At 36.6% G+C, this 25,611-nt stretch overlaps 1 protein-coding gene across 2 annotated transcripts in view; it reads right to left on the bottom strand.

Moving 5' to 3' along the window:
- The window catches only part of LOC107727024 (forkhead box protein P1-B-like), a 52,149-nt gene that overhangs the window by 15,229 nt on the left and 11,309 nt on the right, over positions 1 to 25,611 (bottom strand). The window contains exons 2-7 of one of the 2 annotated variants that reach the window (XM_016536774.1): positions 19,565 to 19,716; positions 15,126 to 15,233; positions 8,607 to 8,744; positions 7,640 to 7,729; positions 7,254 to 7,380; positions 4,053 to 4,218 (exon numbers count right to left, since the gene is read on the bottom strand). In XM_016536774.1, the coding sequence (XP_016392260.1) occupies positions 4,053 to 4,218; positions 7,254 to 7,380; positions 7,640 to 7,729; positions 8,607 to 8,744; positions 15,126 to 15,233; positions 19,565 to 19,702 (767 nt within the window). In that variant the 5' untranslated portion in view covers positions 19,703 to 19,716. The remainder of the gene's footprint in view (positions 1 to 4,052; positions 4,219 to 7,253; positions 7,381 to 7,639; positions 7,730 to 8,606; positions 8,745 to 15,125; positions 15,234 to 19,564; positions 19,717 to 25,611) is intronic. The other variant, XM_016536775.1, reaches the window with a different exon arrangement.

The raw sequence follows: 25,611 nt of genomic DNA, 5'->3' as shown, positions 1-25,611 counted from the left end.
AACTTAAACAGTGACAGGAAATACTAGCATTAGGGCACGCCACTAATGTTAGCGTTAATATAGTTCGCTGTCGGTGTACAAAGCTGAAGTGTGGCGTCATTTGGGCTTTTGTGGTAACGTCCGCCCTGGGACCACGGCACGGGTGCCCCCTCGGTTTCGCCCCCTTGCCGCGTCCTGTGTGAAGAGCCTTCGCGTGGGGTGCGGCGGGCGGTATGGTCGGCTGCAGCTTTCTCTCGTGTTGGGGGCGTTTTGTGCAGTTGGGGCAGTGCTCGCGTCGCGGTCTCTGCAATTCTACGCCTTTCATGTATTTTCCATGCATTTATAAATACAAACTGAAAAACCTGTGAAATCCAAGTTGAAAGGTTCTGAGAATGTTTAACATCTGTATTTATTTTATTGTTTTACAACTGTTTTGTTTTCTTTAGAATCCTGCAACCACAATTTTTCATTGATATTAAACGGATGTAATTTTTTGTTCAGATCAAAATGTTATGACATTGTATGTTACAATTGTAAACTTAAACTGTGAACCTTTAAAGCAGGGTCTAAAAATATATATGGACTTTTTTATAAAATACATTTTATACATATACATTTAACTAAAGAATCCTGCAAGCACTTTAATTGTGTTCTGGTTAAATAATTTTTATTTATTTAGGCCTACTGATTTTTTGCTAAGGTTTGCATATGGTGGTGTGTTTTTAATGACCGCTTTCCTAAAAATATATCCTATTCCTAAAATAAGCAATATCCCAATATATCGCCTTGCTTAAAGTATCGCAACCCCTGTATCGTGATACGTATAGTATCGCCAGATTATTGCCAGTACACAGCCCTAAGTAGTATACATATCAAAATGGAGCATGGCAGATTTTAAAGGATTGATTACATTTCATCCCTCACTCCATCAGCGGGAAAGTGTGTTTGCATGTCACTCAGTAAGCCAGAAGGAGAGACGGATAGACAATGCCCGCATGTTGTGGTCTTCTAGAAAGGGTGAAGGGTTTGTTCTCTGGTGCCAGCGGCTGCACTTAAGGTTTTAGTTGCAGGCGTCTCTCTGGCGGGCAGGAGTTTACATGACACATGAAACTGACCACACAGTCCTTGAGCTCTCACCCTCCACCAATATCATGAAAACAATCACAGGCGGGCCATAAGAGGGCTCTGCTGACAATACAGACCACATCAATGCAACGCTAGGACACAATGGCACCTACTGTAATCTGAGCATTTACTGTTAACAGGGTAGTGTGGTGTAGCAGTTAAGACTCAGGGCTGGGGATCCAGAAGGTTGCTGGTTCTTAACCCCAATTTCTCCACTTCACGCACTTTTCACGAACAAGTTCATGCAGCAACATATTATATAGGCAATGTTCACACAGTGAGTGTTTAAAGACTGATAACAGTCAAGTGCTTCTGACAAACAAGCTCCTGAAATATATAGACAAACAGGTTTAGACCTCGACAAACATGAAGATGGAGGTGTGTTCATGTGTATATGAAGAAAGGCCCACAGGGAATGCATTGACACTGACGGTCACCTTTCAAACAGCCACAAAGACAAATGCCTTTAAAGACACCTGACATTTGTCAACAGTATTCTTCTAATACAACATACTGTATTAGGAACCTCCCACAACCTGACTGGTTTGACTAGTCATCAAATATTACATTTCAGTGAAACAAATACTCTTAAGAAAATTATAATCTTGTCATTTTAAGACCATTTTGTCACTAATATAATATATAATAATTATTATATAGATTTTAATACATTTTAAATGTAATTTATTCTTGTGATGCAAACCTGAATTTTCAGCAGCAATTTTCATGCTTCAGAAATCATTCTAATATGCTGATTTGTTGCTCAGGAAACCTTTCTTATTATCAATGTTGAAAACAGTTGTGCTGCTTAATATTTCTGTGGAAACTGATACATTTTTGAACAGTTTAAAAGAAGAGCATTATTTGAAACAAATGTCTGCTGTTTTTTTTAATTAATTTAAAAGTAATAATTTCTTCCAAACAACAACAACAAATATTTTACTGGTTTGAATTATTTCTGATTGGTTAAGGTAACATTTTGGCCGTACCTTGAGGTTTTATTGGTTGGTATGCTCTAAAACTATGGCTTTGAATGTCTGCAGTGATGCCTAGATTCACTTTGATAAGGAAAATACAGTTAGTGTAAAATGCGCAGTGTCAATCTGTAAGTAATAATGAGAACACTACTGAAACAGAATGTGGTAAATTCTTTGTGCTTTACTTGCTGGTGTTTCAGCGTGTTGTTACAGGAAGAGTGCATTAACAACTAGAGTTACACATTCTGACTAGCACGGCCAAGTTAACTTGTGCATTTGGATATTTTTGTGCAGATGCATGAAGTAATATTTATGTTGTGCACATATCTGATTAATCTAATATAGGATATGTTTGGTGAGTAAATTAACCTGCTACCGAAGAGCTTCAGTTTCCTGTTGTTCATTCACTATTGATCGCTCAATCAGGGTTTCTGCAGACACGAACAAGTTAAATTTAAGACGTTTAAAGACCTTTTTAATACCACCTTATATGAAATTTAAGACCTAAACCTGTAATGGAAATACACATTTTATTACATACATATATGTAATATTTAAGGTGGTCAGATAAGTTTAAATAGATTTTTACCTTTTATGGGCATTTTACCTTTATAAAGCCATTTTTCTATAAGTGTGCATTATCTTTTGAGTCAAATTCTTATATTTAATCAGTAAATTTGCATAATAAGACATTTGGGCTGTTACCAAGCAAATGAAATCAGTATCAACAAAATTCATCTTTGCAATACAGACCTAAGCTGCATCTGAAGTGGCATTTAGATGTGTTTACACACTGTTTAATGCTGAACATGAATGCATTTAACTTGCAGTTACAAATGCATAAATAATGTTTTGATATATTAAACATAAAACATTGAATACTGATATTTGAAATAATTTTAAAAATGAAAAGATACTTTAAATGTGAAATTAAAACCGCCAGTAGGTGGCAGCAAGTCACTGTTAATAAGTGAGTCATTGTGACTGAATTGAATCATTTAAACAGTTGATTCATTCAGGAACGAAACACCTTCATGTTGCTCAGAGACGCAAAACAGCGCTGTGGCTTTGTTTGGAATTATTTTTGTCGGCGAAATATATTTAGGCAATATGGTGTCTAAAACGTAAGTCTCATAATAAAACTTCTAGTTTATTGAACTGTTGTAAAAAATCAATATCACATTTGTATATGGTAATTTATGGAGAAAAAAAGGCACTCTTCCGTGTGAACTTGATTAAAAGGCACTCTTCCGTGTGAACTGGAGTATAAATATACACATTTTCTGCCCCCATGTCTTGAATTTGTGATCATTCTGAATGTATTTTAATAGACTGAATCATGCAGTGATCAGGCAGAGCGCACTCTAAATGCGCACGCGCACTAGACTTCACGTAATGCGCACTCTGTAGGTGTTTTGAATGTTTTTTTGCGCTGTGAGAATATTGAGCAAAACAGCTCACTTGTCATGGTGTTACTTAACTATATCATGTTATGAATAAACTAAACATTTTGAATTTTTACCTCAGTGTGTTTCTTCTGAGTTTATGTGTGCTGTCACGCTCATTTGTTCTGAAGTCTCGAGACAAACAGAGTGAGACTCAGCGCGACCTTGTATTCTGTATTCTGCTAACTTACTGCAATTCTCTCTGATGACGCAGTAACTTAAAAAAAAATCTTCGGTCTTTCCAATGATTGTAAACAGTCATTAGGTCCGTCAGACTGAAGATATTTTAGAGGTAATGAGACCAAAAATATTTAAGACCCATCGAATCCGAATTTAAGACATTTTAAGGCTTTTTAAGGACCCGCGGACACCCTGTCAATTCTAACATTAGGAGCGAGTGAGCATCAAGTGCAAATATTAAGTATTAATACTTAAAAGTATTTTTAAGAACAACACACGTGACTTCTGGATAAATCTAAATAAATGGCACATGCTTGAATGCAATAAAATAATGATGATGAAGTACCTGTCTCTCCGGCTGGGCCGGTGCACATGGTGTCCATTAGTGCTGGAGTGGTGGTTGAGGATCTGAGTTTTGGGAGGAGAAGGGGATTTGTCTCCTCTACTCTTCTCCTCCCTTCGTGCATCTGCCGTCTCTTTCCACAGCTGCTGAAGCTCAGCAGGGATCAAGCCTGTGAGTGAGACATTGCCTTCATCAGATCACTAGAAAACTAACAAGACCTCTATATCTATGATTCCATTTTTCCATTCAATCACCCATTAACCTCTGAAACCAATGTGACTACTGTATTTCAAATAATCTCTGCTGCTCAAGAAACATTTAATAATCTCAACATTGAGAACAGTTGTGCTATATTTTTGTAGAAACCATGATATATTTAAGTATTTAGAAAGTCAAAGTCATATTTCTATTTCATATCTATTTATATAATGGCTTTCACAATACACACAGCTTCACAGTAAGTTATATTGTAGTGTTGGGTAACATTAACCCAAATTTAAAGTCCATTAGTATCATACTGCCATTTCATGTCATGTGGCAGTGAGGGGTAGGGATGCTCATATTAACCGTTTAAAACGAAAGTAAAATTTATGACTGATTAATACGATCGGTTTAATTGGTTTCAAGGGTATTTTTTTTTTAAAGTATTTTTTCCAAGTATTTTTTTTTTTAAGTTTGCTGCATGGTGAAAGAAAAGTATGCTATTCGTATTTGTTAACCCACGGGTAAAAATCAACCCAGGGCAACAGTTTAAAAGTAGCCCAATTCCATGGAAAAAACGCACACTTTGCAACCCTACATCCAACATGAGCTTGACTGATCACAGGTCGAGAGTTAGGAGAGGTGACTGACAGACCATGCTGGAGGATTTGCTGCTCAACCAATCCTGAGCTCATTGACAAATATATGATCTTGTAAGAGGTGCTCCCTTTACACAGAGTGCGCCTGATCGTGAAAGTGAACCGCGAGCGCTCATTCAAAAGCGATTTCAATACCCCACATATTGATAGTGGATCCCTGATGCACAAAAAATATACATATACAATAATATACAATGTTTGCGGGAGCTGACACAAAAATCGCGGGAGCACAAAACACGCATTGCGGGAGCGAGCGGTAATTGTCAGAAATCCAGCGGGAGCGGCATTACGAAATAGTCCCACGCAGAGCTCTACTCCAGACTATCCGTTTAGCAAGTTATTTATTTAGTTAGTTAATTAGTTAAATAAAAACTAGACACGTTGTGCACTGAGGTAGGCCTGCTATTTATTTTTTATGTTTGACAAAAAAAGACTCTGACGGTTCTTTAAAGGGCATAGAAGTTGTCAGTGTGTTTTCGTTTTGTCATGCTAATTTGTTAAGTGAAAAATATTTAGTGTAGGCCTATTTATTTTATTCTTTTTTATTTATATTATTTTATTCTGTTTTTCTGTTCTCAGAAGCGCTGCAGGTGCGTGATAACTTGACGATGTGTGAATCCAGGTTCTGTTGTTGCTCTGTTGTTCTGTATGCTACTGTTTGCATGTTAAAAACTTGTGAAAAAAAAGGATATATTTTTTTCTTTTTTAACGGGTCACACACAGACATACACTCATCCATTCTATTTTTATTTAATGGCCTAATAATTTATTATTGTAATCTTATCAGTTAACAGTTAATGTTCGGATAACGAGCAGCAGTTGAGCTGAGCATCCCTAGCAGAGATGGGCACTCGAGTCGCATTTTTATAGACTTTAGACTTGACTTCAGACTCGACCTGAAATGACTCCAGACTTGACTCGACTCGAGTAAAAGGACTCGTGAATATTTTAAAAGCAACTCGAGTCTTTTATCCTTAAATACTTGTATAGCATAGTGATATTCGACCGCATTCGCACCCCGGCATCCATCTTGTCCGCGAGCCATAACAGCAGCACCATTTTAAGTGAGCAGCGCGTCAAAACAGCAGAGTGGTTCGGATCACATAACAAGCGTTCAGGGTCGTTTATGGTAAATATCTTTCAGCGCTATATTCTCTAGTATTTTTATCTAAAACCAAACATGCTTTATTCAAGCCCTTTCAGCTCCGTGCACTTTCTCTCTCTCTCTCTCACTCTCTCTCCGGACGCGTGCTGGCACCAAGTTTAAGAGCTGCGGATGACGCGGTTATTTTAACAACAACAGAAACACGGTGAGCAGCAAAATTATAGATTACTTTCACTAAAACACAGCAGAAAACATCAATGCTTCAAATATAGTTACTTATCTTACTATTTATTTATCTATCTATAACCTCTGACTCTGATTGTTCAAACCAGATGTGACAAGACGTTTCTGATCTACATTCAGCATTACGGCGCGACCGTCAAGCCCAGAGAGTTAATCTGTAGGCTAAGAACATTTCAAAAGATTCATGTAATAATAATAATTGGGAAAATTGTTGTTAGATGGCTAGGATAGAACTTAAACTTTGAAACTGCTAGTTAACTTTCTTTTCTGCTCAAGATGAGAACGTTTTGATTATTGTAGCTACATTTGTTTTCAGTAGGCTAGATACTGCTTTTAGGTAAAATATTAAAATAGTAGCCTATAGATTTCAGGAGGAAAGCCCTGAAAAGAAACCGTATGTTTTTGGTCACATGGCCTCGCATGTTTCAAAATGTAAAAATACAATACATGTAAAAATGTGTTTTTTGTTTTTTTTTGTCCGTACCTCTGCTTGGAAGAAAATATAGAGGCTGCACCTCTTTGAACTTTAATTGAATACTCCTGACTTATATCATAAAGAAATACTTTATTTGTATGGTTTTGTAATATCGGTGTCACATATTTCCTTATGTGTCATGGTAGATCGGACTCTTATTATAGAATTTGATTACAGAAAAACTGTTTTGAACAGGGTAATGGATTAAAATATAAGTAACAGTCTAGATGTACACTAACCTTACATCTTAACACCTCTTTTTTTTTTTTGCAAAGCAGATCATAGGTAATATATTTTGTCTATAGCCTATAAAACTGCTTCATAAATAGGAAGATTTAAATTCACGAGGATTCAGAATGCTATTTTTTTAGCGAGCCATTAAATGGCTTGAGACTCGACTTGGACTCGTGACCAAAGACTCGAGACTTGACTCAGACTCTAGCAGTAAAGACTTCAGACTTGACTCGGACTCCAAGTTAAAGACTTGTGAACATCTCTGATCCCTGGTGAGGGGTTCTTACCTTGGGCCAGTGCACCGGTGAGAGCTGAAGGGACAGACAACAGGCCCTGTCTCTGCAGGTTGAGCAGGTGCTGCTGTTGAACAGAGAGTAACTGCTGCTGTATAGCCATCTGCTGGGCCATCATCTGCTGTAAGAAATGCAGAGACAGACACTTGACACTCCCAGTACAGTCACTGCCTGCGTCTTCATTCACTCATAGCATCGTCGCACAGCCTCCACTTTCACTCAAGTGAGTAAAGTTGCAGACACCACAGCCGGTGTCTTTACTCACTCGCAGTACAGTCGCACAAAGCCAACAAAAGACAGAAATGTGGCAAGTGGAAATCTGGCACAGATTGCAATAAATGGCTCTGATGGTCCTCTGGGGTATATTGTGATGCTGTTACCTCTTTACTGGGTTTCCCAGCATGCTGTTGCTGCAGGAGCTGCAGGTGGAGTTCATCTTGCTGTTTCTTATAGAACTCCTGAAGATGTTGCTAAGAAAACATTAACACCAAAAACAAGTCACGTATTGATCCGAGGTATTTTACACACTAGTGAGCGACTAATATATTGACCAGGTTGATTAATAATCTAAAATCTGGGCATTTTGAGATCATTTTGAGACATTTTTAGCATATATGGGACGGGAGTTGAGGACCACAGCCCTGAGTCTCTTTTAGTAACTACCTACACTAAATTATAGTGCTGGGCGGTATACCGGTTCATACCGAATAACGATGTTTATTTTTGTTATGATATGAATTTTTAAAATACCGCAATATGTCGTTTAAACAACGTTCGGAACGCGACACTTTGAGAGGGGTCCCTTTTCACTGTTGCACTGTGGTGAGGGAACAGCTGTATGTGTTACGAAGTGTGAAAGTTCCGAAACTAAAGCTGTAGAACTAATAGAACGTGATGACACAGAAGAACTCATCCACAATATCCACATTGACCGCCACAAATATCCACCGCCCCCTGCCATCAGCTCCTGTTCAGTTGGCCACAACTTCCGCATTCAGTTGGCCACACTGCAGCCGACTCGTCAATAAATGAGTACAAAACAGCGTTTCCTAGCACCTGTCACTTACTGATTGTTTGGAATTATAAATATGAGCGTAGTTCGTCTGTTAATATCACATGCACTTTTTTATTTGTTGTTGTTTTTTTAGTTTGTTACTCAGACGCAGATATGGTTAACACCCGGTCATGCATGAAAAAAAAAATACCGTCATGTACCGTGAAACCGGTATCATTTTGAAAAATACCGTGATATAAATTTGTGGTCATACCGCCAAGCACTACTAAATTATATTTTTTGTTGTTGCGGTACTGCAGATGTGAAGCTGCACCGCACTAATGTGTGTGTACCTGCTGTAACATGAGGGCCTGTTGTTGCTGCAGTAACAGTTGGAGCTGCTGGGGGCTCAGGATCTGCTGCTGAAGGATCTGCTGCATCTGCTGAGGGGTGATGGCCTGAGGAGTTATCATCCCCACTGATACAGCCACCTAGAGATGCACACATACAACTGCTTCATTATTTATCATGCAGTAGCTGTTTATTAGGCTTATCCTGATACCAAAAATGTAGTAGCCGATACCAATACCAGTGAAATTTCAGGACTGTCATGATAACGTAACAAAGACTAATAAGCATTTATTACAATGTAAAATAATAATTAAAATATTTATTAAATAAAAAAAAACATTGATTCAAGCTTTTCTAATTAAACAGTCTGTAATAAAGATGAATAAACAAAGTAAATTACCAAAAAGCAATCAAATGTGAAAAACTACTAAAATTATTGCTGTAGTCTTGATAATATATTATCACTAATTCAGCACTGTCAGAATTTAACTGAGAAGCAGGTCTATGATTAAAATTAGCTGTGCATTTTCTTCCCACTAGGTTTAATGTTGTGTTAATACTTGTTTTTAAAATGACTTAAGTTAATAAATTTATCCAGCCAAGTGCAGAGAATAGTTGCCTCTTATTCTTCAATATTTCCAGTAATTAATATTAACAACATAATATACAGCAGCAGGTCAATTAGGCTGCACTTTCACTGCAAGCTATAAAGCACACATCCAATATTTTTACAAACACCCAATGTTTTGTAACACTCATTTATATTCACTTAAGACAAAACTGACTGTGCTTTCACTCATAACAAGACACGCATTTTAATCATCCGTACACATAGCCAGATCATCACAAGGTATGAGTGTGCATCCGGAAATAGTTAGATAGAGTGTAGGTACTGAATTAAGTCAGACACTCTATGAAGATTTTTTTAGGTGTCATTATCTTTTTATTTGAAGTACTGATTTGGTACCAAAGTCACTGTATTTATGAAACTGATGCAATATGGACAATATGTCAAGCTGTAGGATGACGATACATTTAATAGCCTCTTCAAAATGGGTTTGATAGATTTCATCAAGATGAACATGACTTCATCTGCACACCTTGTGATGTAAAAAAAAAGAAAAAAAAGCACATCACTAACTCCAAGAACAAAGGGCTTTCCACAAACCCAATTTCAATCCTCTTCCCTAAGGATAGTAAACACTTTGAAAACAAGTGAACAGCTAAAAAGAGATACCAGAGTAGGACTATGCCAGACCTCTTTGTATATTTTATTGTTTAGACATTCAGGGAATAGTTTCCAAGTCCTCTGGGCCTCAACGGTCAACATCAACAAGACCAAGTAAACAAATACACAAACAATTTTGAAAACCACAATGCTTACAGTCCTCAATAAAATGCAAGGAGCCTACAACTGGAAAAACGTCTCTCACAAGCATTCATTTCAGTTATCTCCATTTAATTTGCCCATAAACTGAGGCAAACAACCAGTCAAGATTAAAAACACAAATACATTATTCATTTGTTGACAGCAGCTCAAACACTGACATTAAAAATGCTACCAACGAAAACAGACAAACAAAAATACCCACCACAGAGGCGAGTGTTTTAAATGTAAATGCACTGGATTCACAATGAGTTAGCCCATGCTTCATTTGGCCTCTAGCAATTACCACATCTCAAGCCAAACACACACACACACACACACACACTCGCTGCTTTTAAGATGTTTACAATAAACATAAACAGAATAATTAAAGTCACATTTACGGATTCGTATAAATAATACATACTGGGATACACAGCAACTGTAAAAACAAAACTGGAGATTGCATTTTAATTAAGCCTGTGAAACACAAACAAACACAAATTTCCAGTAAAGAAGTCTGTGTTCAGACTCATATAAACATACTGCTGGACTGAGATACTGCAACTATGAGAGAACAATAACAGCTGACTGTTGTACTCATATGATTTCCCATACAGTGTGTGTGCGCGCATGCATGTAGAGGGGTTGATCATGGCCCTAAATCCAGAAAATTGAAGAAATAGTTCACCCAAAAATGTAAAATCCAGACATTATTTAATTTTATAACCTTCTCTTTGATGGAACACAAAAGGAGATAGTTAGCAGAATGTTTACGCTGCTCTTTTCCTACTTGGCACTATTACATTACACATTACATTAATATGAGATTCTCATATTCACAGGTGATTGGGAACTGTAAGGAATTTAAATGAAACTTGTTCTATAATGAATAATTATATTAAATAATACATAATTACATTTATTTCCAAATATTTTCTCCTCAAAAGTTCTAAAATACCTAGCAGTCTGTTGACAAATTATGAGACAGTGCAGGGTAGTTACTGATTACATGTAATCTGGATTACGTAATCAGGTTCCAAAACTTTATGGATTACATGATTACATATTCACACAGTGGCAGTAAATTATAATTTATTGATTCCCTCTAATTCTTCATTTTTACCAACTCATCAACAAACCCACTGTAGTTCTTACATTAAACCCAGTTTGGGAAACCCTGGTGTAATGTAATTTTTAATGCATTTTATGATGTTGATATCACAAAATGGAATAGATTTTCTTTCTCTTTGCTTTTTTATATCAATGCGTTATGTTTGATGGTAAGTTTAAAACAAGTTGGATAAAAAAGTAATCTAAAAGTAATAAAAAGCAGGCAGAATACATAACCTAAAATGAGTAACCTAGATTACATTACTAACTACAATTTTCATCATGTAATCTGTAATCAGTAACAGACTATAATTTGTAAGTAATCTAACCAGCACTGTTATGAGATCATTTAATGTATTATGCATTGATACGTATTGTAGCCATTATATTGCAATATATTGCGGCACAATATATTGTTGCACCCCTAGTTTACAGACTTTTTAATGCAGCACAAAGGTGACATAAAACAATGCAAAAACTGTAAAACTAAAACTCTACAAATAATTTCAATATTTATAAAAGCTAAATATTATTTATGGTAATATATTTTGATTAATTATAACTAGGGATGCTCCGATCGATCGGCTGGAGATCGGTATCGGCCGATAATCACATTTTATGACTCGATTGGTAGTCACTAACTTTTTTTCACCACAATTTGATGACGTCAATGCGTGACGACGTACATGATGCGTGGGGACATAAATGATTTGGCGCTGCAGTCATGTCATCACAGGTGTGGAGATGCTATGACGTTTTGAGAAACTGAAAAATTCGCTATTTGTTGTGTATGTTTTGCATGATGATATGATGAATGGATGGTTCATTTTTAACAGGAGATTCAGTGACGTTAGAGCTGATCTGCGCCTCACTGCACACGGTTCCACGGGAACTGGAGCTGATCGCGGCCGCTCTAGTCAGTGCTTGTGCTTATGAGCCAGCCGTGGCACGTTTCTGAAGCGGCTCTTCACGCTGCTTGGCTAAAAATAGTCTTTTGTGAGTTGTTGCATTTGAATGTGGATTTTTATTTTTAATTCGACGAATATTCGAAATTCAAATTTTTTTTTGACAGCCCTACCCGCAACCCACCCGCAAATAATCAGAATGCATTTTTTATTACCCGACCCGCAGATTATCCGCAGCGCCCGTGGATATAGGAAAAGCAAAATATATTTGCTGTGTAAATCAGACGGACTTACTGAAAATGCAAATTCATTGCTTTAAAGCGGGAGAAACAGAGGTTTCCCCAGTAACTGCTGTACACAAAGCAGCGCTGAGCTCACAAACGCTGCTTTATTAGGCATATAACATGCAAGATGAAATGAAAATGACATCAAATTTTTCTAAAGATAGTCTTCCTTCAGAAATACAGTGGTATAAAAACACCCGCGCCTCGTTTAGATTTTTAAACATACAGTACGTGCACATGTTTATTCAACGAAGCCTTTTGGAAAATCCGTCAGTTTTGATATTGTGGCGATAAATAAATAAATGTATGGGGGAAACATCCCACAGCACAGCCACCTGAGCCCAACTTCATTCTACTCATCACCTTAACTTTAACTGCGTTTGTAGCCGGCGCCATAGCCAGACTGATAAACAAACACAGACGACGAAGTTAACTTCGGGCCAGGCGCGTGCACCCGATGAAACCGTCTATATAAAGCTTGAAGCATCAGAATCGGCATCGGTATCGGCCGATCACCATGACAAGAAATCGGTACTCAGTATCGGCTGCAAAAATCCTGATCGGAGCATCCCTAATTATAACTATTTATCTATTTTTAAAAAACTGTTTTAGAATGTATCTTTAATTACATGTTGTCATAAGAACAACCAGTATGATTTTGCCTCATGAAAAACACAAAACCCAGTAGGCTCTAGAAGCTCTTGGTTCAGTTAGAGTCAAACATGACTAAAATTAATGACTTGCGGTTCAGTAAGCGAGTCAGATTAATTCAGTAACTGCTGCAACTGATTCATGAGTGCTTTCCTGGTTGGCCGTGTGCTGCATGCAACAAAAAGTGTTTATTTTTATTGTTGTTATTGTAATATTTCATATTGCTAACTCACAACTCAGCTGAAATATGATTTTTTCTGTCATGGCACTTTGGATTCAGTGGCGGCCCACTGCCAGCCTTGCAAAGTGGTGCAGAAAACAAAGTGTTCCCTCTTCATCAGCAGAAGAATACACTTCTAAGAAGCTAAGAGGCAGCCTATATGCTGTATATACATGCCGCATGCCTATATTGTATACATAACCACACATCACAGGGAAAGATTTTCCATAAAAATAACTTACTGAAGAAATAGAAACAGTATATTTTACAAATGAACACAAACTGATATTCAGAAGTACTGCACTTAAAAAAACAGCCTAAAAACAAATGAAACATTTGCTTGTGAAAAAGATCCAAAAAGGCAAACTACTATGCCTTCAAGTCTCAACACAGAAATATTTTAAATGTCAAAGCCTGAGAAGAACATAAGCATGCCAGCAAATTAATGTAAATATTCTCTCTCGGGGGCACAGTAAGCACTAATGAGTTTCGTCTCCATGACAACAGACAAGTCCAAACATTGTTTTGTTGTTGTTATTGTTCTTGCCAGTGTGTCAGAGAACCAACTCCCCATGAGTGAGTACATGTCAACAAGCGATCGCTTCTGAAAACACAAGCCATAAATAAACAGGCTTCAACAGCCCAAAAACAAATAGAGCCCGTTGTTATTCCCCTTCAATACCTTGAACAATTTTGGTGTGGTTCCCCGCCCAAAGAAAAAATAACATTCTTTCCTGCACTGTGCATCTGGGTAAATATAAATTGCAAAGGCAAGGGGGAAAAAAAACAAGAGGAGAAAAAGGCTCAGTTCTGTGAACACTGCCTTTAAAAAGACAAAGAGAAGTAATTCAGGGAATAAAATTACAGCTCAAAAACAGTGAGTCACAGAAATAAGGTTCCAGTGACCATTCAAAGCTTTCAGCCCTTTGTCAGATCGGATACCACAGACCCTAGTGGTCATTCACTTCATTAATCACTCCCTCTTAAGATAGAAAATAAAGAGAGTCTGGAACAATTATGAAACACAATACTCTTCTACAATGTCAGCAACAAATGATACAAAAAAAACCTCAATTAAGAATGAATCTTTAACAAATGAACAACTCGGTGCATTTTCAATTTATGATCTCGAAGTTAAAGAGTAACGAAAAAACAGCAATTTACGAAAAAATGCAATAAAAGTTTTAAATAAAAGCACAGTGGGGAATCAGAAAATGTGTATTCATTTAATACACTGCCTGAAAAACACTCATAAAACTCAAACAGACATCCAATACCTGAACAAACTAAAGCAAACGTTATATCTTTTGCCCTTTCCATCTCAGTACTCACAGACCTTGATAACTCCATGGGCGGCAGGAACAGAGAGCTGCGCGGAATGTTTGAAGACTAGAGAGAACACCAGTATCCTCCTACTGTTCTTTCAACTACCCAACCCCGATAACTAACCCACCACCTACAATAATGCTCTCACTAGGATCCCAAACCTAATGTAACCATCCAGTCAGTCACATGGCTCGGGCTAGTAATCCCGCCCCTTGCACTTGCCATAGTGGCATGTTGATTTGAACTATTGACTATCTGAACCCTCGTTTCACCACTTGCATGCACATTCACACGAGACACACGTACAAGGCATTCAATTCATGATGAATAAATAAAGGCAGCTGTGCACTGGGTAGCATATATTGTGTTTGTTTGCAGCTAAAGCTCTACAGCTGTCTATTTCTCTTCAGTAATATAGCCTTATCTGTTAACTGACATGACAGAAAATACTTTTACAATAGGCTATACACACAATAAAAGTGAACTTGTAATCTTCCATCGTAACAATGTGTAATAATAAAACACACCCTGATTGCCCCATCTCTTTATGATCTGTTGAAGGCAGCATAAACAAGTCGGTTTGTGTAATAGTGTAAACAACATGGTTCTCTGGAGGTGTATGTGTGTGCTGTGGGTGGAGGAGGGTACAGCTCTACCTGTGCGTCTGCCTCTTTTTCTGTGCTCTTGGGGGACTTCTCACCACTCGGTTGCTGCTGCTGCTGCTGCTGCTGCTGCTGTTGTTGTTGTTGAGCAACTTGTAGCGCCTGAAGATGCCAAAAAAACAATAACAAGTTTCTGATTGGCTTCTGAGCTGCTCTGCTCTCCCAGGACTATTCACATTGTTTTCAGGAACACAGATGCAAAGGCAACATATATCGTAATCAAGATTGGTTGATAATAAAGTGAAAGTTTTTTTTTTTTTGGTGGGACTGTAGCTCGATTTGATAGGATTGTAAAAAAGTAGGCTATGATATTTTTGGCTCATATTTTCCCATACCCAAAAATCTGCTAAATTTAAATTGTAGGTTATTACTGAAGCCTGTTTCAGCCACAGGAAAAAAAAAAAAAAAAAGGAAATTGTCATTAATTACTGATTCTCATGTCAAACCAAACCTGTGTGACTTTCTTTTTCTGTGAAACAAAAGACACTACTATACAAAATTTTTCCACTAATGCTTTTTCATTAATGTTTCAAATGAATGCTTTTGTTCAGTAAGGATACATTAAACTGATTCAAAGTGACAGTAAAGATGTTTAAAGAAAGATTTTATTTATAATAATTATTATTTTGATTCAAAGAATCCTATTAAAAAAAGTATATAACTGTTTCCACAAAAAATTAAAAGCAGCACAACTGTTTTTAACACTGATAACAATAAGAAATGTTTGAGCAGCAAATCAGCATATTAAAATAATTTCTGGAGGATCATGTGACACTGAAGACTGATGTTAAAAATTCACCATTAACATCATAAGAATAAATTACATTTTAAAAATATATAAATACATTATATAATTATCTTTAATTACAATAATAGTACTGTTTTACTGTATTTTGATAAATCAAAATACAAACAGCTTTGGTTTCCAAAAAAAACACATACAGGACATTTGGATAACTAGATGGTGAGTAAATGATGACAGACTTTAGATTTTTAGGTTAACTATCCCTTTAAGAACAACTCCACTGGATATATCCAAGCAAATTACGTTATGGGATTGATTTGGGTTTGATAAAATGATCACAGCCATAAAGTCTCTTGACAAGTCCTCACAGAACAAATGAAGTGATGATTGTGCAACATTTTTTTATTTAATAATAACCTGTGAAAATCTTGCTATGATAGTCCCACACTGCCAGTGCATGAAGTGCAGAGGATTCAACCTTTGGCTCTATTAACAGCCGCAGTCCCTTGGTGATTGGATCCTATCACACATTCCTCTGAAGACTATCACATTTGAAAAAAGCATTAGCATAAGTCTTTGCATGAGACGTTAAAAAAAAAAAAAAAAAAAAAAGGAAATTGTCATTAATTACTGATTCTCATGTCAAACCAAACCTGTGTGACTTTCTTTTTCTGTGAAACAAAAGACACTACTATACAAAATTTTTCCACTAATGCTTTTTCATTAATGTTTCAAATGAATGCTTTTGTTCAGTAAGGATACATTAAACTGATTCAAAGTGACAGTAAAGATGTTTAAAGAAAGATTTTATTTATAATAATTATTATTTTGATTCAAAGAATCCTATTAAAAAAAGTATATAACTGTTTCCACAAAAAATTAAAAGCAGCACAACTGTTTTTAACACTGATAACAATAAGAAATGTTTGAGCAGCAAATCAGCATATTAAAATAATTTCTGGAGGATCATGTGACACTGAAGATTGATGTTAAAAATTCACCATTAACATCATAAGAATAAATTACATTTTAAAAATATATAAATACATTATATAATTATCTTTAATTACAATAATAGTACTGTTTTACTGTATTTTGATAAATCAAAATACAAACAGCTTTGGTTTCCAAAAAAAAACACATACAGGACATTTGGATAACTAGATGGTGAGTAAATGATGACAGACTTTTGATTTTTAGGTTAACTATCCCTTTAAGAACAACTCCACTGGATATATCCAAGCAAATTACGTTATGGGATTGATTTGGGTTTGATAAAATGATCACAGCCATAAAGTCTCTTGACAAGTCCTCACAGAACAAATGAAGTGATGATTGTGCAACATTTTTTTATTTAATAATAACCTGTGAAAATCTTGCTATGATAGTCCCACACTGCCAGTGCATGAAGTGCAGAGGATTCAACCTTTGGCTCTATTAACAGCCGCAGTCCCTTGGTGATTGGATCCTATCACACATTCCTCTGAAGACTATCACATGGTAACATTTGAAAAAACATTAGCATAAGTCTTTGCATGAGACAATCTAAACCTTATTATATTAGAGGTCGACCGATTCGAATATGTTTATTCATTTACAAAGTATGGTTCAGTACTGCTACTGCTTTTTTAAAAATAGTAAAGCTCTGTTTTAGTTTTCGTTTACCATTTTAAAAACTATCGGTTGATTAATCGGTATCGGCCAGTGTGGTCCAACCTAGCTATCGGTATCGGTAAAATCCACTATCGGTCGGCCTCTACCTTATACACCTTCTGAAATGGAGAAAAAAAAAAACAGTTGTCAGGAGGAAACAGCCACAAAGTAAATACCCCAGCTGTGCCAAAGCAATGAGAGGTCTCCAAAAATTGTTGGAGATGAAAACAACATGGGAAAGCATCTACAGGAGCGTTTTAGAGCCGTCTCTCATTGTTTTAATACAGGACGGTGCCCTGAACCCACAGCTGTCTGGCCGATATTCCAGAGGTGACATCACACATCTGGAATCTGAACATGGGGCATCGGGGCAATGTGTGGGGCTCTCTCAACATCAATCTGCAGTACTTAGTCACTGCTGTCACAATTTTAGCATGTGCGTTCATTTTACGCACACACATATGCCGATAAAACCATGCATAAAGATTTTTAGTGACAACAGGACTATTTCTGAGAGACAGAACACACATCAATGATTTAAATGAAGACGGGTGTGTCATACAATTGCTCAATTTTTCTAATAAGCAACAAGGCTATTGTGTAACAAATGTTGACATGCCAATAAAAACTTCATTACTTTGAGAATGCATTTCCTGGAACATTTTCAACACGTCAGTCTCATGTACCATGCACAGATTTCACAATTCGCTTCCGATTTAACTGCAATTTCGATTCAATTCGATATGAACCTCTTTGTGAGTTGACGCACTCAAAAATAAAACAAACTGTAATTTTCTCACACACATGTTGTTCTGAACCTATATGACTTCCTTTGAAACACTACTTTTAATATTTTCTCATTCCATTGAACTATATAAATCAACATCATAGCAAATTTACCATTACAGCTTTATACAATATTTACCATATTTGATGAGCTGTATGTGTGCACAATGATCACTGTTTATGCATGAATAAAAGCCTAAATGAAATCTGTTCATATAAAGTCTCTACAAAAGACTTGGATTACACTGCATGATTCATATGGATGACTTTTAAGATGCCCTTTTGGTTACACAGACTTTCAACGAAGGAACAAAAAAATGAGAATATTAAAAATAACTTCATTTGCATTCCCAAGATGGGTTTGGAATGACAGGAGGGTGAGTAAATTATGACAATTTCCATTTTTAGGTGAACTAACATACAAACAACATATTACACAAAAGTAGGAGACGACAGTACATCTATTCTTTATAACTCTGTTTAGCTGGTTTCGTGGTATGAATCACACATTTAAAGTTCATGTCCCATATAAGTACTAATGCAAAATTATTTAACATATTAGGATTATTATTAAACAAATCTAGTATGAATTGGTTACATTTTATTTTGTAATTTAACTGACTTGATGAAGCTGTAACTGTACAGGGCTGCAGGGTTGTAGATCCATTGCCACTAACACACACACACACACACACACACACACATGCACATACACATGCACATACACACATACACATACACACATATATATATATATATACATACATATATACATATATATATATTTGTTTGTGAAATGGCACAGTTTTATAAATATCTGAAAGTACACTCTTAACATCAGTCAGTCAAGCATTATAATATGATAATCAATGTTATTTAATGATAGAACTTTAGTAATTAGAATTAAAACTTGATAACCATGTATGAATGCATATTAGTCATTTTAACTGAACTTCGGACTGGTGGTGGTGCTGTTTTGGTCATTCAGTGTTTCTGTAAAAAAAAAAGAAAATAATTTAGTCGCCAGAGTGAAGATTTAGTCACATATGCGAGTGATTTACTCGCAATGTAGAGGGTTGAATGGTCTCTACAATCAACTTGGCTCACAACGCTTTTGGGAAATTCAGCTCAGTGCTATCGACACTGAACTTTGGCTTCCGAAATTTTAGTAGTCTCAATGCAAAAAAAGAAACAAAACAATGACAAGAAACCATCAGCTAACATATTTTAAGTTAGTTAAAGTTCTTACCTGTGTTTGAAGTGTCTGGGCTGTGGCTGACGGGGATGAAGATGTTTCTCTGGTTACCCTCTTCTCGCTCTCTGAGCTCTGACCTTCCTGCCCAGCTGAACTGCTATTGGTTGTTTGATCGGTCTTGGACTCCTGCATGTCGATATGACAACCTGAAGTACAGAAGGGGGAAAAATAAGACAGCTGCCAGCAAAACAAATTACTTTTGACACAGAAGTGCATGCTTTAGAAAGCCTTTTCCTTTCTTTTCTTTCTCCCCCCACATAAGCCCACAGACTAGATCATGACAAAACATGCGTGCCAGCAGAGTTGACATCACAACACAAACATTTGTGTTTGTACTGTTCACAAATATGATAGCCGCATTATAAACAAACAGTTCTGAGAATAAAGCATTTGATGCCAACCGACATGTTAATGCCAATAACAGACAATCACTCTCTAAAGACAAATCTTGTATAAGACAAATCAAAACTTTTCTTTATGTACCTTGTCTTTGTAAGGGGCCTTTTAAAATCAGATAAATATCTGTTTTGCTCTTGAACAATCAATATCCTGCGTCTTCCTTTCTTAAATTCGACAAACATCTGTGTGAAACAGCCTGATCACATCCGAGTGTTTACAAAAAACTGACACGAACAAAGACAACATTCCTCACAGCCTGATATAATCAGCAAAGAGAAAGGCCAGAGTTCTAACTGTACTTCACTTTTAGTATCAGAGATGCTGATGCTGGTTTAGTAATTAGAATGTTAATTTAGTGTGTTAATTATTGCAATTAATTATGAATACGTAATTAATTGCGCGTCCTGATTCACACTGCAAATTCCCTAAGGGATTTTTCTACGCCAGATCAAGTCATGGTTTTACACATTAAAAACTTGAGGCTCATGGCGTGGGACCCTGAAAAAACAACAAGACATGATGCAGCGGCCAAAGACACCTGTTTAGAAGTCTACATTGCCCAACAATTAAAAACAAATTATTGCAGATGGAACACAAGAACACATTATAACACGAATGCTGCAAAATTATTAATTGCAATTAATCAGATTCAAAATAAGTTTATGTTTACATACTATATGTGTGTGTACTGTGCATATTTATTATGTGTATATAAATACACACACATGTATATATATTTAAAAAATATTTGTATGTATATATTTATATATAAATATAAATATTTTATATTTTATATATAAATCTAACATGTTTTCTTAATATATACACATGTGTGTGTGTATTTATACATAAATATACACAGTACACACACATAGTATGTAAACAAACTTATTTTGAATGGTTTTTCAGCCCTACGTAACACAAAACAAACAATATAGTTACAATAAACAATTTATATTTGACAATATAGCATTCTAAAGGTGCTTTTTGTCTTTGAATAATGTCTTTGAGTGGTTTCTCAGCAAATAGGCCTACTGATATACAATATTGATAAAACAAAAAGTTGAAGCATGCCGGTTTCAGAAAGCACAATTGTAAGAGGCAAGTTCTTATGAATATCGGTATAACCTGTCTACCTGCCTTCCACGAAGCTTAAAATAAACCATTTAAGACAATGCAGCTGCGTGGGCTATGTGTACAGTTGAAAAACGATGACATGTTTACAGTTCTCTTTTTATCCCATCCTCATGATGGCAATAAACCACTTGTTTAAAGATGAACTGGTCTTTCGATAACTCAAGAGTTATAGAAGAATATAGATTCTTAATAAAACTCATTTTTAAGCCCTAAGCGCTTCATATAGCTCTGCCTTGTCTAGCTGAACATTTTCTCTGGTTCTGACATAGTTAAACACTCTCCCACACAAGGAAGCAGGGGCCGATATTTGTTAAATAACTGATTGCCACCATGACTACAGTAAACACTGGGGCCCCTAGGTTTGGTGTTTATTAACAAACACATCTTCCTTCTGGAGCAATTTAACATTAACCAGGTGGTACAATCTGCAGATCTGGCAGGTGCCATAATACACAGGGAGGGCCTTATGTAAACAGCTGAGAAGGGAGGGGGAACGGCTCGAAAAGCAACACAGCTAGAGTAAACAGCAAAGAAAATCTCTAGACAAACAAGCAACCCCTCTCCTGACATGAATGTGAACCAGAACAGAGCTCGTGGGATTTGAATGCTTGTTATTTAGTGCTGCTAACACAGCCGCTGCCTGTTTCGGCTGGCAGAGACACAAGAGTTGTACTTTCACTGAGAACGAAGGACAAATTTTAGATTGGTGTGGGGTTGTATACATGATGCTGAAGTCCATGAAAAAAATAGCAAGGAAGATATGGACCAAACAAGGAATGGGTAAACTTCTCCAATCATTGAGTTCTCATAAAACTCGCCCTTTTCCTACAATTGACGGCAAGCTCGCATGAAGATCTGCCTCTATACAATCAACAATCGATGGATAGAACCAAGCCCCCACCCTACATTTTTTACATTTTCGCTAATCCAGTTCACTCAGATCACAATACGGAAGAAAAGATCTGTCACTACTTCCATTTCATCATGACTTTATACAATTCATTAAGTGCCATCCTTCCGTGGCATTAAGTTGAATAGTTGGCGCTGCACAGTGAAAACCGCTAGGTGAACAGATGTTTCACGTCATGGTTGAATGCTACCAGGACCAGAACTACTATCAGTTTATATAAGAAAAAAATGCGCACTTGCAGAAAATCTATGCAAGAATAAAATGGCACAGAGGAGGAAATCTGGAGCAAAACGTCATCCAACGTAGACTGCACAAATATCCAACAACTGAGAAAACATTTGAGCGCATGAAAAACATGACAAATATGTACTAAAAAATACACTGTACATAATGAGAGCATTACATTGTAATGCAACCTGTCCACAAATGTGGGGGGAAAACAGGCCTACATGTGAATCATGCACAAATCTGTGAGTTACACCGTGTCATTCTGTCATAGGCTGACACCAGGCATGTTTGCTGTAAATAGATGTGTTAGAAACAACTACAAAATGCCAATCTAAACCAGTATTGGCCTGTTTGACTGTTTAAAAGAAACGCTAATTCAAGTTTGTTTTGGTTAAATGTTCTTACATTGTCAGAAACATGAAAGGGAACAAAAGCTCGTCAACAGTGTAACTGCTGAAGAATGTTTTGTGCGTGTTTATTTGACATACACTGGCATCGGTCTATTTGCACAGATGATAGGCCTTCATCTCATGAACGTTTCTCTGCATTCCTAATGCCTCATTTTCCCATAGACACAAACTTTAGCAGACAAGCATCACAAACATGAGGATTTTAGGGGAGAGGTGAAGCCTCTGAGGACTTCAACTGTCAGGAAGGGAAAACATACACCAACCTGAAGGAATGCCTTTGAAGTCTCAATGAGGAGATATTGATACATAACACAAAGAGGGAGGAAAGCAAAGTCATAAATGCACACTCTTGAGCTCTAAAGGTGCTTAATGTGATGCAGCATCAAGACGTGGCTCTTAAACTGAGTTAGAGTAATTAAATTAGCAAGAACATCAAAAAAAAAAAAAAAAAGGTTGTTTGTTGTGTAATTATGACTAGGTCTGAGGATGGTGGGGTTTTATCACCCATAATGCAACTGAACATTCAACTGGACAATTAATATGCCCAGGCACAGCTGTCTAATGTTGTTTACTTCTAGGTATTGATCATATATTAATCAATTCACTAGACCAAGTAATGAAGTAAAGAAAACATCAATCAGACTCAGTCTACCTATTAATTCTCCATAATAGTACGTATCGGTGTTTTTCACCTCAGCTATGGAAAATAAAAACCAGTTCATCAATAGCAGCCTCAGGCTATTTGGTTACAGAAATTTACACTGAACATAAACAAGTCAAATTTAAAAAAAAAAAACCTTGTGCGCAGTCTAGGAATGAAACACTAGACAAATAAATATTTTAAAAAGGGGAGCAATATGTGGAGGAAAGAGGGCTCCTCCTATTAGGGGAAGATGTTGGATAAAGAGTACAGGGAAATAAATAATGTTTGGCTAGATAAATACATTTGACGAATAGTCCACAATATTATATTTTTACTTCCATCAGATGAGGCATGACTGACACCACACCATCTTACTGACTGGACTGTTATATTAACCTTTATATGCTCTGAATAAATAAAAAGTCTAATAAAAAGGAAAGGAACACTATAGAAAGTAACAAACTTCACAGGACATAAGTCTATACACAATCTTTACAAATTCTTTCTCCTCAAATGTCATTATTTCACAGATCTTCGTAAACAGCAATGCCTTTCAACTTGCACTTATATGTCCTGCCAGCAACAACCTGTTTTAGGAGAAGATACTAGGGGTGCTCCGATCAGGATTTTTGAGGCAGATCGCCGATCACAGAAAGCAGTATCTGCCGATACCAATAACCGATACCGATCTTTTTAAAGCCTTCTTTTGATCATTTATAACTATTTATAGTGATACTCCAATCAGGATTTTTAGACATTTATTCAGGGCCTGAATTGTGAGAGGGGAAGCAGCTTTCACACAGGAGTCTGCTACTGATCAGTGGCTGTTTACCACAAACACAACATTTATCCATTATTTTGATTTCAAATCCAAACATTGTCACTGAAAATGCTTTTTCAGCATTGCAATTCTTTTTTCGTTTTTCTTACACAGCACAATAATACAATCTTTCACAGACATGTTTAAACACAATAAATATAAGCAACAATATTCAATGCTTTTTACTTTTGCATTTACTGCTAGATTTATATATTAAGTCGCTCAAGCAAGTGGCAAAACATTTAAACTACTTTCCTTACGTTATCACAAACTTACATTTCTATTGCTTTCCATGTTGAAGAACTTTGTGTTGTTTCTATTTTAATGTACTTTTAAAGTTTAAATCACATTAAAAGCTTAATTTGTACATTATGAATGAATGATGATGCATTTATATACCGTCACCGTCATTCACAGCCGCTCGCACGTGTTTTGCGCATGAGCCGCACGCAGCCCAAAATTAAACAGCTTAATCGACCATCGATAGCTTTAAATCGATTGCATCTCTTATCGACAATTAATCGATCATCGATTAATCGTTGACATCTCTAGTCCCAAGCATTGTTCACGCTGGCCCTGGGCTATTGGGCAGTCCTTATTGTTAAGCACTGTATAGTAGCAATATTTTAAAATCTGAAATGTTAAAAATGTGTCTCTTTCCTAAACTTTACTACAACCGGCTTAATTTATCACCTGAGAACACAACTCCCTAAACAGCACAGAGAATTCAAGTACCCAATTACTAGGGATGTGCGCGACGACTAATTTGACTGTCGTTTAAACTAAAGTTTTGTATCCGACTAGTCGACTAGTCTAAAAGCAAGAAACCCCCAAAAGATGGTAAGAAAAAAAAACCTCTGTGCGTGCGTGTAGCATAGCCTATATAATAGCCTATATTTGAAATACTTAATCTATGAATCACACTGTCAAATCCCTCAATGAATTCCACTTGCCGCACACTTGCCTCGCGTTATCATCATTTCATTTTAGGCAGTCGTTAAAAATAAAAAAAAGAAGAGTATACACTAACGTCGGCCAAAGCATAGCTTATTTATTCAAATCAGCTGGGGAAATGCAGAACAATGTAAAATCAATCAATAGCCTGACAGAAATCTTAATCTTCATATAACGTTAGCCAACATATTAAAACACAAGTCAAAAACAATAGGAAGGTTTATCAAGAAATAGCATTAAAACGGCTTTTAAAAACGTACTTCGTGTAGGCTATATCGTCTAAAAACAAAATGCAACAATGCCCATTTTACTTACTCAGACCATGCGTTATTTGTTCAGTGAAATTATCAACGTGGTCTGGTGAAAGACGGGACCTGAGGCGATTAACAAAATTCCTGCACTTGAAAAAACGCGCTCGGCAGGAACTGAAGTCGCAGGCACGCAGAGATAACGAAAAGCAAGCCGATAGTTTCAGAAAGCGCCTGGACATCCCGCACCACCACCGAAATGGGTCTTCGTTAGAGGAATAGATGGCGCGGA

The sequence above is a fragment of the Sinocyclocheilus rhinocerous genome, unplaced genomic scaffold (genome assembly GCF_001515625.1).
Source record: "Sinocyclocheilus rhinocerous isolate Xijiao unplaced genomic scaffold, SAMN03320098_v1.1 scaffold666, whole genome shotgun sequence".
Taxonomy (NCBI): domain Eukaryota; kingdom Metazoa; phylum Chordata; class Actinopteri; order Cypriniformes; family Cyprinidae; genus Sinocyclocheilus; species Sinocyclocheilus rhinocerous.
The sequence above is the reverse complement of the archived record's forward strand: the minus strand, read 5'-3'. Positions and strand labels throughout refer to the sequence as shown.